A 15,251-nucleotide genomic window follows, 5' to 3' on the forward strand; every position below is an offset into this window, starting at 1 on the left:
AATTCTTTGTACCAAGCACCCTACTCCGGTGTTTGAGGACCCACCCACTAGATGTTGTGAGAACAAAGAGAGGTAGGGCTCATGGTGGCCCATGCCTCTATTCCCACCTTGTTTCTGGAGAGTAACAAGACCAGAGGGCCACTGCTCCTTAAATCAGAACAGGAGCGTGGCTACAGGTTAGGACAAAGGTGATTTCATCCTGACCAGAATGTTCCTGGTTTGCATTTGCTAGGGATCCCAAGGGTAAAGACAGATACGATTCTAATGTTTTTGTCTGCTTAGGGTTTACAGGACAACCCTGCCAGAGGTTATCCTGATGTTCTGGTCCCAAATGGCTGCTGACATGTGATACTGTGTCCATAAAAGCCTGAACAGCAGGTGCATTTGAACTTTTATTAGAAAGTGTCCTTTCAGGCTGGAGAGATGGCTCGGTGGTTAAGGGCACTGACTGCTCTTCCAGAGGTCCTGAGTTCAATTCCCAGCAACCACATGGTGGCTCACAACCATCTGTAATGGGGTCTGATGCCTTCTTCTACTGTGTCTGAAGACTTTTTTTTAAAAAGTGTCCTTTCCGTGTGTGTGTGTGCATGTGCTTGTGTGTAGATGTTCACTTGAGTGCAGGTGCATACATATGTGTGCATGCACATGTGTGGAGACCAGAGGTCATCTCTGGGTGTCATTCTTCAGGAGCTATGCACCTTGGGTTAGAGACAGGGTCTCAGACTGCCTTGGGGCTTGTCCACTAGGTTAAGGCTGGCTGTTGTCCTGTCTCTGGCTTCATTGTTAGGATTAGAAGCACACACCACCACTCCGGCCTTTTTTTTTTTAAGATTTATTTATTATGTATGAGTACACTGTAGCTGTCCTCAGACACACCAGAAGAGGGCATCGGATCTCATTACAGATGGTTGTGAGCCACCATGTGGTTGCTGGGAATTGAACTCAGGACTTTGGGAAGAGCAGTCAGTGCTCTTAACCACTAAGCCATCTCTCCGGCCCCACTCCTGCCTTTTTATGTAGGTTCTTGGAATCAGACTCAGGTCCTCAAGTTTGCACAGCAAACGCTTTACTGAGAAACATCCCAGTCCTGAGAATTGGTTCTAGTCTCATCTGACTCTCCCAGCTCAAGGAGGGGACAGTACCTTGCAAAGGGTTATTAGCAGTTTGAATTTAAACATGGGGGCCAAAAGACATGCCCAGACGGCATATACTGCCAACTGTCTTAGCTACTTTCCTATTGCTCTAGGAGACACCATGACTAAGACAACTTATAGAAGGAAGAATTGATTGGGAGCTTAGCTCTCAGAGGGCTGGTTGTCATAATACAGAGTGTGGCAGCAGACAGGCATGGTGCCGGAGCAGGCTTTGGGAAGGATTAGAAGGTGTGGTGTAGGCATACAGTTTCTTGCAACCTATTTAAATAAGGGTTCGACCTCTCCTTTAGCCCACCACCCAGCAAAGACAGTAAAAGAAAACTTAGTAGGATGTGGGGGAAGTGGACCCGTTCAGCCATAGTTGGGGTGTTTCCCATAGCAGTTACCAAATAGGACTCAGCAGCTGCAGACCAATCCTCTAGGCAGGCAGACGCCAGGCACAAACCAGCAGCAGCTGTATTTCAGTCCTGAAGAAACAGAAAGGCTCGCCAACCGGCCTGAGGTGAGGCGGCTGAAGCAGCAAGCTACCTCAGGAGCCTCAGAGCAGTTCTTGGGCGAGTTTCTCAGGATGGTAGCGTTACCACAACTTGAGCTCAACAACCCCTATGTAGGGCGAGCCAATACATGCGTGTCTGTGTGTCATTAACGAAGGATAGTGGGGCTGAGCAAACAAATCCAAAGTTCAGTGCTCGTCTCCCACTGTCTGCGGGGTCAAATTTATGCCTCTTAATCATGGATCCTTTCACCGTGTTTGCTGTATCCAAACATCCTCTCACCTGTGTCTGCATCAGCGAACATTCTTTCACGTGCCTGCTTGAGCAAGACACCCTTCCACCTGTGTGCCCCAGCAAAACATCATTTAACATAACTACCTTTCCAAAGAAACCAGAAGTTTCCACTTCAGTGTGGCCGTGTTGGTGGAGGTATGTGGTGGGATGTGGGCTTTGAGGTTGCAAAAGCTCACATCATTTATTTCCAGTTAGCTTGCTCTCCCCGACCCCCCACTCATGGTTGGTGTCTCAAATGCAAGCTCTCAGCTTCTGCCTGCTGCCATGGGGTCACCCTCTGAAAACTGTAAACAAGCCCCCATGTTGATAACCAGCCCTCTGAGAGCTAAGCTCCCGATAAATTCTTTCTTCTATAAGTTGTCTTAGTCGTGGTGTCTCCTAGCGCAATAGGAAAGTAGTTGAGACATTTGGCAGTATATGCCGCATGGGGCATGTCTTTTGGCCCTCATGCTTTCTTACGATAGTTGACTTGGCATGGTTTTTCTTTGTAGCAATGGAAAAGGAAGATAGCCACGCCTCTTCATCCTTCCCAAACAGTTCCACCAACTGGGGACAAAGTATTGGAATTGATGAGTCTATAGGGGCCTTTCTCATTGAAACCGCCACACCAACCCTTGAAGTTTTCTTTCTTTTTTTAAAGATTTATTTCTTATGTATACAGTGTTCTGCCTGCATGTACACCTGCATGCCAGAAGGTGGCATCAGATCCCATTACAGATGGTTGTGAGCCACCATGTGGTTGCTGGGAATTGAACTCAGGACCTCTGGAAGAGCAGCCAGTGCTCTTAACCCCTGAACTGTCTCTCTAGTCCGAAGTTTTCTTTGAGATGAAAAAAATACAGAAGAAGGAAAAGGTGGGCAGGGAGGGAGTGTGGTGCGTTCCCCCAATGTGTTAGCTGTGTCGCTGTGTTGAGTCCTTGCAGCCATCCCTGAGTAGATATCGGTGGAGTGCGCTGTGGCACTGGGTTTGGTGCTTGTTAGAGAGAAGGTATCATCGAAATTGTCCCTGAGCCAAGTAAGGGATGTGACTTTTTAATGATCTGAGGAGCCAGTATTCATTCAAGTTAGCCTACAGGGGGAGCATCCCTGGAGCAACACCTGATCCCCGTCTTCCGTGATGTTTTGTTTTGTTTGAGACAGGGTCTCATGTAGCCCAATGTTGACAAAATTCCTTGGTGGGGAGGCAAGGAAGGAATTTTAAGCAATGACTGCCCCTCCTCCTAAGATTCCAATGACAATCAGAGGCATGATTCCACCGCCAAAGTTCACTCGGGGAACCAACGAGTTTATTGGGCTTCCTTACAGAGCATAGGTGATGAGTGCCTGCAGGAGAGTGACGCTCCTTCCTTCCATGATGGTATCAGAAAGGATTTAACCAGCAGGGTGAGGGTTTTCCCACAGCTGCACAGGTAGACGCCTCTCTCCTAGTCTTTCTTATTTTGTCTTTTTTTTTTTTTTCTTTTTTAACCCGGAGCTGAAGAACCAGGGCCTTGCACTTGCTAGGCAAGCGCTCTACCACTGAGCTAAATCCCCTCTCCTAGTCTTTCTTAGTCTGAATACTCTGGTGCCCCCTACCCGCTCTGCTCTCCAGTCAAGCCATGTGCAGTTACGGCAGAGCTGCACACGATAAATTGTAGGAAGCCACTGGATACTCAGGTACGGGTCTTCCATGAGGGGATGCAAACGGCCAAAACGTCCAGCTGGGGTAATTCTTTTGTAAGTGGACACAGCTGAACTCCACAAGATGGCGGCTGCTTGGCTCTAAGGGTAGTTAAGTACACCAAGAGGCTGGCCATGAACTGGATACGTAGTCAAGGGTGACCTTGCCATTCAAGCGGCCATGCTTGACTGCTAAGTTCCGTTCCCAGGAGCCACACATAAAAAAGACCCACTCCTGACAATTGTTTTTTTGGCCTCTACATGTGGATCATGGCACACACAAATTAATTAAAATTAATTTTCTTTTGATTTATTTGAAGTCAGGGTCTCTCTCTATTGCTCTAGTTGTCCTAGAACCCACTCTCTAGGCCTTAAACTCACAGAGATCCACCTGCCTCTGCTTCCCAAGTACTAGAATTGAAGGTGAACCTGGATCAAAGTAAAACTTAAAGAGGAAAATAAGGGCTGGAGAGATGGTTCAGCGGTTAAGAGCACCGACTGCTCTTCCAGAGGTCCTGAGTTCAATTCCCAGCAACCACATGGTGGCTTATAACCATCTTAATGGGAAGTGATGCCCTCTTCTGGTGTGTCTGAAGACAGCTACACTGTACTCAGATATATTTTTTTTCTTTTTCTTTTTTCTTTTTTTCGGAGCTGGGGACCGAACCCAGGGCCTTGCGCTTGCTAGGCAAGCGCTCTACCACTGAGCTAAATCCCCAACCCCTGTACTCAGATATATTAAATAAATAAATCTTTAAAAAAAAAAAGAGGAAAATAAAATTGGTCGCCAGGTAAGTGGAGCTCTCTTTTAATCCCAGCACTTGGGAAGTAGAAGTGCAGGTGGATCTCTGAGTTTGAGGCTTGCCTGATCTACAGAGCAAGTTCCAGGGCAGCCAAAACTACAGAGAGAAACCCTGTCTCAAAAATAAATACATATAAATAAATAAATAAATAAATAAATAAATAAATAAAATTGGTCTGTGATCCTCTCACTGTAGGAAAAAGTGTGTGTGTGTGTGTAAAACAGAGATGTCTGTGTGTATATTTATGAATGTGTTATATGTATACATGTATGTGTCTATATGTAACTGTGTGTACTTATGTGTATATGTCTGAATATGTTCTGTGTGTAGATATGTATTATACATGTGTATGATGTGAGTATATATGTATGCGTATGTATGTGTGCATATCAACTGTGTATTTGTGTATACATATGTGTATATGTGTGAGTGCAAACGTATATGTTTGTATATAAGTGTGTGAGTGTCCGTGAATGGGAATGTATGTAGATGTATATCTATATATGTAACTGTGTGTGTGACTGTGTGTGCGTGTTGCTGGTTATGGAACCAAGGGTGCGCTGACCACACCCCAGCCTCAGAAGTGTTTCTGGCTCCGGAACTCGCTGCCCCTTTGCGGCTTGCCCCTTACGCTGGTAGGATCCGGTCCTGGTGAGGCCTAAGGTAAGTCTAGCTGTAGTGCGCTGTCTCTCTGCTCTTCCTGAAAGCCTAAGACTGCCGGCTAAGGCCTTAACCTGGCTGCAGGCCCGCGACTCCGGTTACCTAGCAACCAGCACCTTAGCAACGGGGAGGAGGCGGGGCGGGGGGCCGGAAGCCGGAAGCCGGAAGCCGGAAGCCGGAGGCGAAGACTCGCGAGGGTTGGTTTGCGCGCGGACTCCGAGTCCAGTGGTTCGGTGGCCGGTCCCTGCAGCATCTGTCAGTCATGGCGGCGGCGCCTTCGCAGCAGCGGCCCCCGGCGGCCCGGGCCCGGAACCTGCCCTGGTAGGAGCGGCCCCGCATCCTGCTTCCCTCCCTTCTTCCTAGGAGCTTTGCATGTCCCTCTCCCGCTCCCGGCCGGATACCCAGCCTTTGCGCCGCAAGCCGCCCCTCCGCTTCCAAACCGAACTGTGATCTTATGCCTGAGTTCAGCTCAGCCATCCTCAAGTGCCTCGAGCATCGCCATTGCGCTCTGATGACCCTAACAGATTGATCCTGGGTTTCTTTAGAAAGGTTCAGAGACCGGAGGAGTGGGTAGGCTAGGATTCGAACTCGTGTTCGAATTCAGCGCTTGCATTCTCTCCCTCTTATTTGCGGGGGAAGGGACTGTAGCAGCGCACCTTTGTGGCGATGAGGATAACTTGCAGGACCCAATTCTTTCCTTTTACTGGCATGGATTCCCGGGATCCACCCCAAGGCCCCAGAGTTTGCATACTGATAGACCTTACAGCAGTTTAGCGGTGTTTTAAACAAAGCCTGCCCAGCCATGCTTTCTTTTCAGTTTTTCTGGTCTCTACTGAGGAGGAAGAATTGCCTTGGATCACACGTTAAATTCTCAGGAGTGGAGTTACAGACGGTGTGGTCTTTTAAGTGTGGCTTCTGGAACTCAGGGTTGTTCTTTTCGGTAGCATGGTTCAGCACTCAGTTCCCGCTTGAAAGCCAAATCCCAAGTGTATTGCCCTTCACTTGCTTGTGGGTATTTGAGTATGAGTCGGTGCCTAACTGAAGCTGTGCAGTCTCAGCGCTGTTGTCTTGGGGGCGGGGGCACTGTTGGTGTGGAGCAACAGGGAGCTGTCTTGCCCACTGGAGGATGTTCAGCAACCTCCTGACCTCTCCTCAAAAGAGGCCACTAAGACCCTCTGCAGTTATTACAGCTAACCGGCTTGACAGATGTCTCGTGGTAACTGAACAGCTCTTGGTTGTGAGTGCCACTGACTCTGTTCAGACGTGAAGGGTTTCTCTTCCTCTGCTGCTAGGACGTGAAGGGCTTCTTTGCATGTAACAGAACCCATGACTCTTGGCGTATAAACTGTAACGCATGGTGAATCCTATTTCAGGGTTGAGAAGTACCGGCCACAGACTCTGGCCGATCTCATATCTCACCAGGACATCCTGAGTACCAGTGAGTACCTGTGTCTGCTGCTGCTGTTCTGGCGGGAGGGTTTGGGTCCATTTCGTGAAGACGCCGTCCCTGCTGGATGACACTTAAGGATGGACTGTGCTTTATAGAATGGGCTGTGTGTTTCCTTCTCCATAGTGCACCAAAATATCTAAGAGGACACATTTTTAAAGATTGGTTTGTTTTTATTGTTTCGGTGTTTTGTTTACACATATAAGTGTGTGCTCCATGTGTGCCTGGTTTCTTCAGAGGCCAGGTGAGGGCCCAGGATCCTCTGGAACTGGAGTTGTAGGCTATTGTGAGCTGCCCTGTAGGTGCTAGGAACCAAAACCAGGTCCTCTGCAAGAGCACCCAGCTTAGCCGAGGCACCTGCCAATTCCCCCACCCCCACGACGACAACAGAGAGGAGAGATGACTGACTTTGCCTTGTGGGTTCAGAGGTTCTGGTCCACCGTGCTTGGCTCTGTTGACTCTAGACCCTTGGTGAGCGCAACTTCATGGCAGTGGGGGCATTCTGCTCCATAGTAGACAGGAAGTAGAGAGCTAAGCGGGGGTAGGGGTGGGGGTGGCGAATGGAGGTCAGTATGAACCTCAAACGCATGTGTTTGGTGGCCTGATTCCTCCAATGAGGCTGTGCCTCTAAACCAGTGATTCTCAACCTTCCTAAAGATGTGACCCTTTTAATGCAGTTCCTTGTGGTGACTCCCCAACCATAAAATTATTTCATTGCTACTTAATAAATGGAATTTTGCTATTTACTGTTACAAATTGTAAATGTTTGATATGCGGGATATGTGTGTGATATGTAGCTCCTAAAAGGGTCAAGACTCACAGGTTGAGAACCATTGCTCTCAACTTTCTAGACCCTCCTGAGATAGAGAGACAGACAGACAAACCGTGGTGTGACTCCAGGACGTTCCCTCCCTGTCTGCTCTGACTGGGTCACCGAAGAACTGAAGCACGTCTGGATGTAGCTTAAACAGGTGCTAAGGTGAGCATGCAGGACCCAGAGACTGACGTGTGTCGTCGCTTCTTCCTGTCCTGCAGTTCAGAAGTTCATCAGTGAAGACCGCCTGCCACACCTCCTTCTCTATGGCCCTCCAGGCACAGGAAAGACATCCACCATTCTGGCCTGTGCCAAGCAACTGTACAAAGATAAAGAATTCGGCTCCATGGTCTTGGAGGTGAGGGAGACACTCTCACTCCACAAGAGCTCAGACCTTCGGACACTCACCTTTGGTCCTTTTTCACACCCTGACCTGGTTGGGTTTGGCCAGTGGGTCTTGTGTGTGTGTGTGTGTGTGTGTGTGTGTGTGTGTGTGTGTGTGTTGGGGATGGGAGAGGGCGGTTTGGGGGCTGTCAATCGACACCAGCCCCAGGGGTCAAGTCCCACAGGTTGAGAACCACTATTCTACAAACACCTTTAAAAATGTCTCTTCATCTGGATCTTCTCAGATTACTGCACTGAGACACGCCATCTGTGGATTGTTGGGGCCTTGGCTGACAACTTTAATACCCTTAGGTTACAGAAACCTAATCGTGGTATTTGAAAGAAAAGCATTTGAGGGACTGGGGATGTAAGTCATGCACAAGGTCCTGGGTTTGATCCCAGCATAACAAACAGTCTGTGTACCTATAATCCCAGCACACAGGAGTTGGAGGCAGGAGGGTCAGAAGTTTACGGTCAACTTAGGCTATGTGAGTTCAAGGCCAACTTGAAGACAAAAGACCCTCAATCAAGAGGAAGGCATTTGACTTAGGCAGTAGATCTGAGGCTCAGCCCCTTGCTGGCCACTCTTCTTTCTCCAGCTTTTTCAAAGCACAGCAGCCTCCAGGCAGTGAGGGCTTAAATTAGCATCAGTGCTGGTGGCAGATTTCCTGGTTCAGGATTTTATTTCCTGTATTTATGTGGATGCTCCTTGGAGCAGGAGGACTGTGCCTTTTAGGATGATGTGTGATGGCACGTGAGGCTGAGTCCAGGGCATTCGTTTTTGATGACTGTATCTTAGCTGTCATTAGACCTGAATGGCTGGATGACACTGGCTGCCACACGGTGTGATTGTGACGGCATCCTCTCTTCCTTGTGCAGCTGAATGCTTCCGACGACCGAGGGATCGATATCGTCCGGGGGCCAATCCTCAGCTTTGCCAGCACAAGGACAATCTTCAAGTGAGAATTATTTGTAGAATTTCTCTTCCTGCAGTTACTGCAGGGCTGGGACACAGCTTCACTATTTGGTCCCCCCTTGCTGGTGTGAAAGGGAAGAAGGGACGACTTGGTCAGAAGCAGGGACCAGTTCAGTGGCTGGAGAGGTGGAAATGCTAGAAGATTCCAAGAGCCTTTGGCTCCACATGGGTCCTTAGCTGGACAATCACATCCACTGCTGGATGAGCTGGTCTGAACTTAAACAGGGATAAGTGATCAGGAACGATGACTGACATGGTGGTCAGTTAGGCAAGGAAGAGGGTGATGAGATGGTTCAGTAGGCTAAAGCACTTGCTACCCAGTCTGATGACCCCGAGTTCGATTCCTAGGACCCACATGGGAAAAGGGAGAACTGATTCCCTCAAGTCATCCTATGACCTTCTCCATATTTGTGGTGTGACGTGATACTTACATACTCTCTCTCACACATGTGCACACAGTGCTAAATAGGCTTGGGTGTGTGCATAGCCATGGGATGTTTGTGCGTGGCCTACTCACATCCCTGGGTTTCAGTCCTGCCCCACAAGCGAGCTGCTGACACAGGATACGGTGGGTAAGGAAGGCTAACACCTCAGGGTGGAATTAGCTGTCACTTCTAAAGGATGAAAGCATGATTGGCAAGCGTGAATGCCTCGGGTATCAGCCTACATCGGGATCTGAGAAAGATGGACGTGGGGTAGCCTGAGTGTGAAGATGGAGGTTCAGCCTGGTGTGGAAGGAAGCTGAGGACACCTCCACATGCCTTTGTTCTCCTAGGAGAGGGTTTAAGCTTGTGATCCTGGACGAAGCTGACGCCATGACTCAAGATGCCCAGAATGCCTTGAGACGAGGTGAGATTTGCTGCCCCATCTGACCAGCTGGCCACGGAGTGAACTGAGGCCGGGAATTCTGGGTACAAGTGACCTTTCCATCAGGAGGCACCACTTAGTCCAGTGATTCAGACAAGACTGCCCTGTAGCTAGGTCCCCTTCAGTACCCTCAGGATGGGTGGCCTTTGTCATTCAGTGGAAATAAGGCTTAAATCCCTTATCCACTGACAGATCCTCTGCCTTCGGTAAAGCTAACACCAGGAAAGACTGAGTGCAGGAGTGACCATGGTATGGGGTGAGCCCTGTGTTTTCCTGTGGAGTAGGGCTGGTGCCATCCTGTTAAAGACCCGTTGTGTGCAGCTCCTGCTAACACTGCTGGGAGGGAAGAACAGCTTCAGGAGCCTGGGAAAATGAGACCTGGGAGAGGGAGCAGGATGTGTTCTGGTCCTAGCATGTTGGCACCCTTCCTTCAGCATCTTGTTCTGCTTAGTGACTCGGTGTGGGCAGATCTGTGTGGGGACACTGGTCTCTCAGTGCTGTTGGCTCTTGCTCCCTGAATGCTCCTAGACTTTCAGACATGGGCTGCAGGGAAGTGTGCAGAGTCAGCTCAGACAAGGTGGGTCTCGACAACCTCAGACAGCATCTTGTACAAAGGGATGGGAGCTCCTGGACGGAGGGGCCAGATCTTGAGGAAGAGTGCTAGAATTGTGGAGGTGATAAAAAGGTGCATTTGTGCACTCTGATGGTGCGTGTCCTAGCTGTGCAAGTTGGGTGTGCTGACTCACACTGGACAGAGTCCACGCACTCCAGAGATGGGGGCAGGTGGATCACCTGGAGTCTGAGCCCAGCGTGAGCTCCGTATACACTGAGAACTACACAGGATGGGGGTTGAGCTGAACTGTTGCTCGTGTCCCATAATACCCTCTACCCCCACAGGCCACGTTCTCACTCTCAGTATCCTTAAGCTTCCCTGGGTCCTCTTATGTGAAGTGTTTGGTTTCTCTCCCAGTGATTGAGAAGTTCACGGAAAACACCAGGTTTTGCCTCATCTGTAACTACCTGTCCAAGATCATCCCTGCCTTGCAGTCACGGTGCACGAGGTTCCGATTTGGCCCTCTGACACCTGAGCTCATGGTTCCTCGGCTGGAACATGTGGTACAAGAAGAGAAGTGAGTTTGTTTTATAAGAAGGAAGAGGGGAGGTGTGGGGATTTGAGTGGCAGGGAGGTTGGGCAGAGTGGCTAAGCAGAGGGAGTGTGGGCTGCTGCCATTTCCCGTGGGCCCTGGATATTCTGCCTCCTGAACCCTTGGTTCCACACCTACATTCCTGCAGGCTGTTCCCTCTGTTTTGTCTTGGGAACTGACTTGCTGAGTCCCTTTTTGCAGATGCTGCCAGCTAGCTGGAAGGGAAGGCTCTGCTCTGAGATCCACTCTGGCCGTCAGATGCCGAGCAGTGGCCTCTTCCCAGAAATGTCTCTTGCAGCAGCCACCTCCTTAAAGCCTTGGTCCGTAGTAAAGCTCTGGCTGGATCCAGCTACTCATGTGACACACGTCCCTAAGCATTGCAGTAGCTCAGATGTTCAGGAGAGTCCTGTCACCTCCTTTTGATGTTTTCCTTCTTTTAAAGCTTCGTCACTCAAGGATCATACGGTTGATGAAATTTTGCTCTTTGCAGACAGCTTCAGTTAACTCTGGCCCATTTTCTTTTAGCGTGGACATAAGTGAAGATGGAATGAAGGCCCTTGTCACTCTGTCCAGTGGGGACATGCGAAGGGCTTTGAACATTCTGCAGGTATGATCAGTCACACTGCAGGCTCTTCAAACCATTGCTTCAAAATAGTTTTCTAAGAAAGACAGCCAGCTGATCCACACATTCATTCAGAAACCTAGTAAGATTCTCCTTGTCGCGCACCAGCTCTGCCTGTGCGCTCTAATGGGAAGTCCCGGTGCTGCTCTAAGCTATGGGAGGACGCTGCAGCTCTACTGCATGGGGCAGCATTCACAGTGGAGGGCAGCCCTCCCCACTGTCCTGGGCCTGTGTCATGTCACTGGCAGGACAGCTGCTGACAGTCCCTGGGCCCCCTCCTCCTGCAGAGTACCAATATGGCCTTTGGGAAGGTGACAGAGGAGACTGTCTACACCTGCACCGGGCACCCACTCAAGACAGACATTGCCAACATTCTAGACTGGATGCTGAATCAAGACTTCACCACTGCCTACAAAAGTATCCTTTCTGGTGACTGCTGCCAGGTTCAGGCCTGGGGGGTGGGGGGCTCGAAGCCCAGACTACAGCCAGCACCTATACCTGCTGGGTGACAGGTGTCAGCTGATGGGAAGCAAGTATCCCCAGGCAGAGCACCCTTCTCCTCCTCAATGGCTCCAGCCCAAGTGAGTGAGGCTGTATGTAGCTTCTCCGTTCATGATCGTTAAATGGACTCATGACCTTGTTCTGCAGTTAAATGAAAGCTACAGGTGGCTGTGTGACCCTTCAAAGAGAGGTCTGCTCTGCTGTCTGAGCAATAGGGCTGTACTGTGTAGAAAAGCCTTATTGAAGGTAACAGGGGTCAAGTCAGAATTGGGCCTGTGTACAGCTACTGGGATGAAGACCCCTATTTCCAGGTCGGCCTCCAGGGTCTGCTGTTGAAGCCTCCCCACAGCATGTTCTGGAATGGTTCCTCTCACCTTAGCTGCTTCTCCCTAGATATCATGGAGCTGAAGACTCTGAAGGGCTTGGCACTGCACGACATCCTGACAGAGGTTCACTTGTTTGTGCACAGAGGTAACTGGGCTGGAGAGGAGGCACAGCTTTGGGATGGCCACAGAGAGCATAAGGTCTTTGCTCTTGAGCAGAAACGGGAAGAGGGTGACTGATCCTTAATCTTGAGTGGTTCTGAATGGCTTTGTTGCAGCCCCTTTTTAATTCCTAGAGCTGCATAGAGGCTCTTTCCTAAAGGGGACTTTTTGGATAGGAAGTACTATATCTTTCATTCTTGTTACATGCTCCCCACGCCAGGGACTGAATCCAGGGCCTTGTACATGTGAAGCATGTAATCTACCACAGGGCTGTATCCACACCCTTGCTTCTGGGGTCTGCACCCAAGACACTTGGAAGTCACCTTGTGTGCTCCTGTAAACTAGGCAGCCTCCAGGAAGCTGCCTTTCTGCTCCTGTTTACTGCCTTGTTTCAGCGATCAGTCTCAGCATGGGCAGAACCTGGGAATCACCCCAGACCATTCAGAATGAGGCAAGGGGATGTCAGCCTTTGGAAGAGGCCCTAGGGGCTCCTCCACATAGCCTTTTCTCCCAGCAGCCACCCCCAAACAGAGAGGCTCTCAGGTCCCAGGACTGTGAGCCCGTGTGGACTCTGTTGCTTAAGTTTGTCCTCTGGGTAACATGAGTTTATCTGGTTAGTGAGCTTTCTGCCACCTCCAATGGATAGGGTCTGAGGCTACTTGGGATGGGGCCGCGCGCGTGTGTGTGTGTGTGTGTGTGTGTGTGTGTGTGTGTGTGTGTGTGATGGAACTCATCTCGTCCTGAGCTGCACCCCAGCCTGTGTATGATAGAAAGCAGTGGGGCCTATACCGGGCTCAGTTCATCGGTCTGGTGACCTACATGCAGTGGGTCGGAGGGATGCTCATGCTTGTCAGAAGTCCTGTGTGTGGGGGGTGATCCTGCTCATTAGATTCTGTTTTTTTCCCTCAGTTGACTTTCCGTCTTCAGTTCGGATGCATTTACTGACCAAAATGGCAGACATTGAGTGAGTGTTTTCCCATTTCAATTCTTTGGCTTTAGTTTTGGCTTCTGTGCTATCCACACACGGGGCAGTCTGGTTTGGGGTAGTGCCCAGTACACTGTGGAGAAGGCTGTGTGCTGCCTCCAGAGCCCAGGGCAGCAGTGCGGAGGATGAGCACAGAGCGGCCCCTGCGCGAGTTGAGCCCTTGCTCTCCTCACACTGGGCGTGCAGACAGGAGATGGCCAGCTACTCTGCTTACTAAGGCATTGTGGCACACATGAGCACAGTAAACACTGTCACTACTCCCCAGTGACGCTGGCAGCTGTCATTTAAGTGGACAGCACACTGGGCTCCGACCAAATACTAGTATCACAAGTTCCAGGAGACTGTCACTAGCTCATGTACACAAAGTAGGTCACTTCCTATCACTATGTTGGGAGTGATTTTGCTTTTAGTGGCCAGGCATTTAAAAGTAACAAGATGAGCTGCTAGTTCCTGCTTTACTGCCCTGTCACGAACCTCCAGCTCTCTGCTGCAATGCCACAACCAGAGGAGCATCTGCAGAGCTCCTTATAGCACGGTTCCTAACCCTCACCCCATGCACCCTGCCCTCTGTGCGTAGAGGAAGGATGGATGCCGAGTGCAGTTCAGAACCTCCTGGTGCTGAGTTTCTAATCTGCCCTCGGCAGCTTCAATCAAATGGCCAACTGAGTGCCAGGGAGAAGAAACTTGAAGGACACAGACCAGAGTCCTCACCAGGGTGTGTCTGTCAGCTCCAGTGCCTTTTGTGCAGGCTACAGTAGCTCCCACATTCTCGCCGATAGGCAGGGCCTAGCGTTTGCTTTATACTCAACCTGGGGCTGTTCTCCCCAGGTACAGACTCTCTGTCGGCACCAGTGAGAAGATACAGCTGAGCTCCCTCATTGCTGCTTTTCAAGTTACCAGAGACTTGATAGTTGCAGAGGCCTAGAAAACCCAAGGCCTGAGTTGCAGAGGCCTAGAACCTTGGCCCTTGCTCAGGCCCATCGGTGACTGGAGGACAGAGGACATGCTGCCCTGGGCCAGTGGATAAAATCAGTCACAGACTTTTCTCCCCAGGCATTTAGATAGTGCTCTCTGTGGCTGTTTGGAGCAGGGATCTACAGAGCAACTCTAATCTGTAAGAATCCATTCTGCTTGTCTTCTATAGGGGAAAATACCCCGCCCCATGGAGAGGGCTGCTTTAAAGTCTTCACTGTCACTCTCTGGGATGACAAAATTGGCTGCAGTGTTAATGTGGAAACTGAGTGTGCTTCAGTGTCTCCCAACTCTGAATGGGTGCCAGGAGGATTCTGATCGAATGTTTTGTTAAGAATTTCAAAATCAGTCTCTTCTGCCCACAACCTCAGGACTCAGGAGGCCGAGGCAGAAGTGCCAGGCAGTTGGCAGTTGCAGGCCAGCGTAGTGAGACAGACCCTGCTTCCACCAGATTCCAAATTCTATTGTGAAAATAGGAAAGAAATTCCAACACAGTTGGCCTTCAGACTGCGTGCCTGGCTTGTGGGGGAGGGATGGGGCAAACTTCCCTGTATTCACAGCAAGTACTCCACAGTGAGAATAAAGTGTTCTGTGTTCTAATCCGCACTGGCCTGTCTGCCTGTGTTCCTGTTAAGATGGTGCCACGAGGCCGTTCTTTCTAGGCTGTCAGACTGTTACCTTGGGACCAGACTTCCCTTGGGCTAGATGAGGGGCTGGAGGCACCCAGTGCACTGTGCTGATTCTCAGGGGGAGATGTTTCAGCATGTGCTGTCAAAGGGAGACATCGGTTTTCTTGTCCATGGGGAGTTTGCTCCCCAAGTTCCAAGCTGAGTCTGAAGTTGTGGCCCAGTGGCCAGTGCTGGAGGCGGCATCTCAGCCGCATGGTGGCGCAGAGCCACCCACTGGTGCCCTCTCCTGGGCTTGGTTTAAAAGACATCTTTGCTTCTTTCGTAATAGGAAAAAAAAGGACAGAGACAGGCTTTTTTTTT

At 50.1% G+C, this 15,251-nt stretch overlaps 1 protein-coding gene across 1 annotated transcript; it reads left to right on the forward strand.

Annotated features, from left to right (window-relative positions):
- Positions 1 to 5,247: 5,247 nt before the first annotated feature.
- Rfc5 (replication factor C subunit 5) lies at positions 5,248 to 14,605 on the forward strand. Its single transcript, XM_032886462.1, has 10 exons — positions 5,248 to 5,385; positions 6,438 to 6,502; positions 7,547 to 7,683; positions 8,589 to 8,668; positions 9,461 to 9,534; positions 10,523 to 10,682; positions 11,223 to 11,304; positions 11,607 to 11,736; positions 12,214 to 12,291; positions 13,215 to 14,605. Exons 1-10 carry the CDS (start codon positions 5,327 to 5,329, stop codon positions 13,271 to 13,273), a joined length of 924 nt encoding a protein of 307 aa, XP_032742353.1. The 5' UTR covers positions 5,248 to 5,326; the 3' UTR covers positions 13,274 to 14,605.
- The last annotated feature ends 646 nt before the right edge of the window (positions 14,606 to 15,251 follow it).

The sequence above is a fragment of the Rattus rattus genome, chromosome 16 (genome assembly GCF_011064425.1).
Source record: "Rattus rattus isolate New Zealand chromosome 16, Rrattus_CSIRO_v1, whole genome shotgun sequence".
NCBI lineage: Eukaryota > Metazoa > Chordata > Mammalia > Rodentia > Muridae > Rattus > Rattus rattus.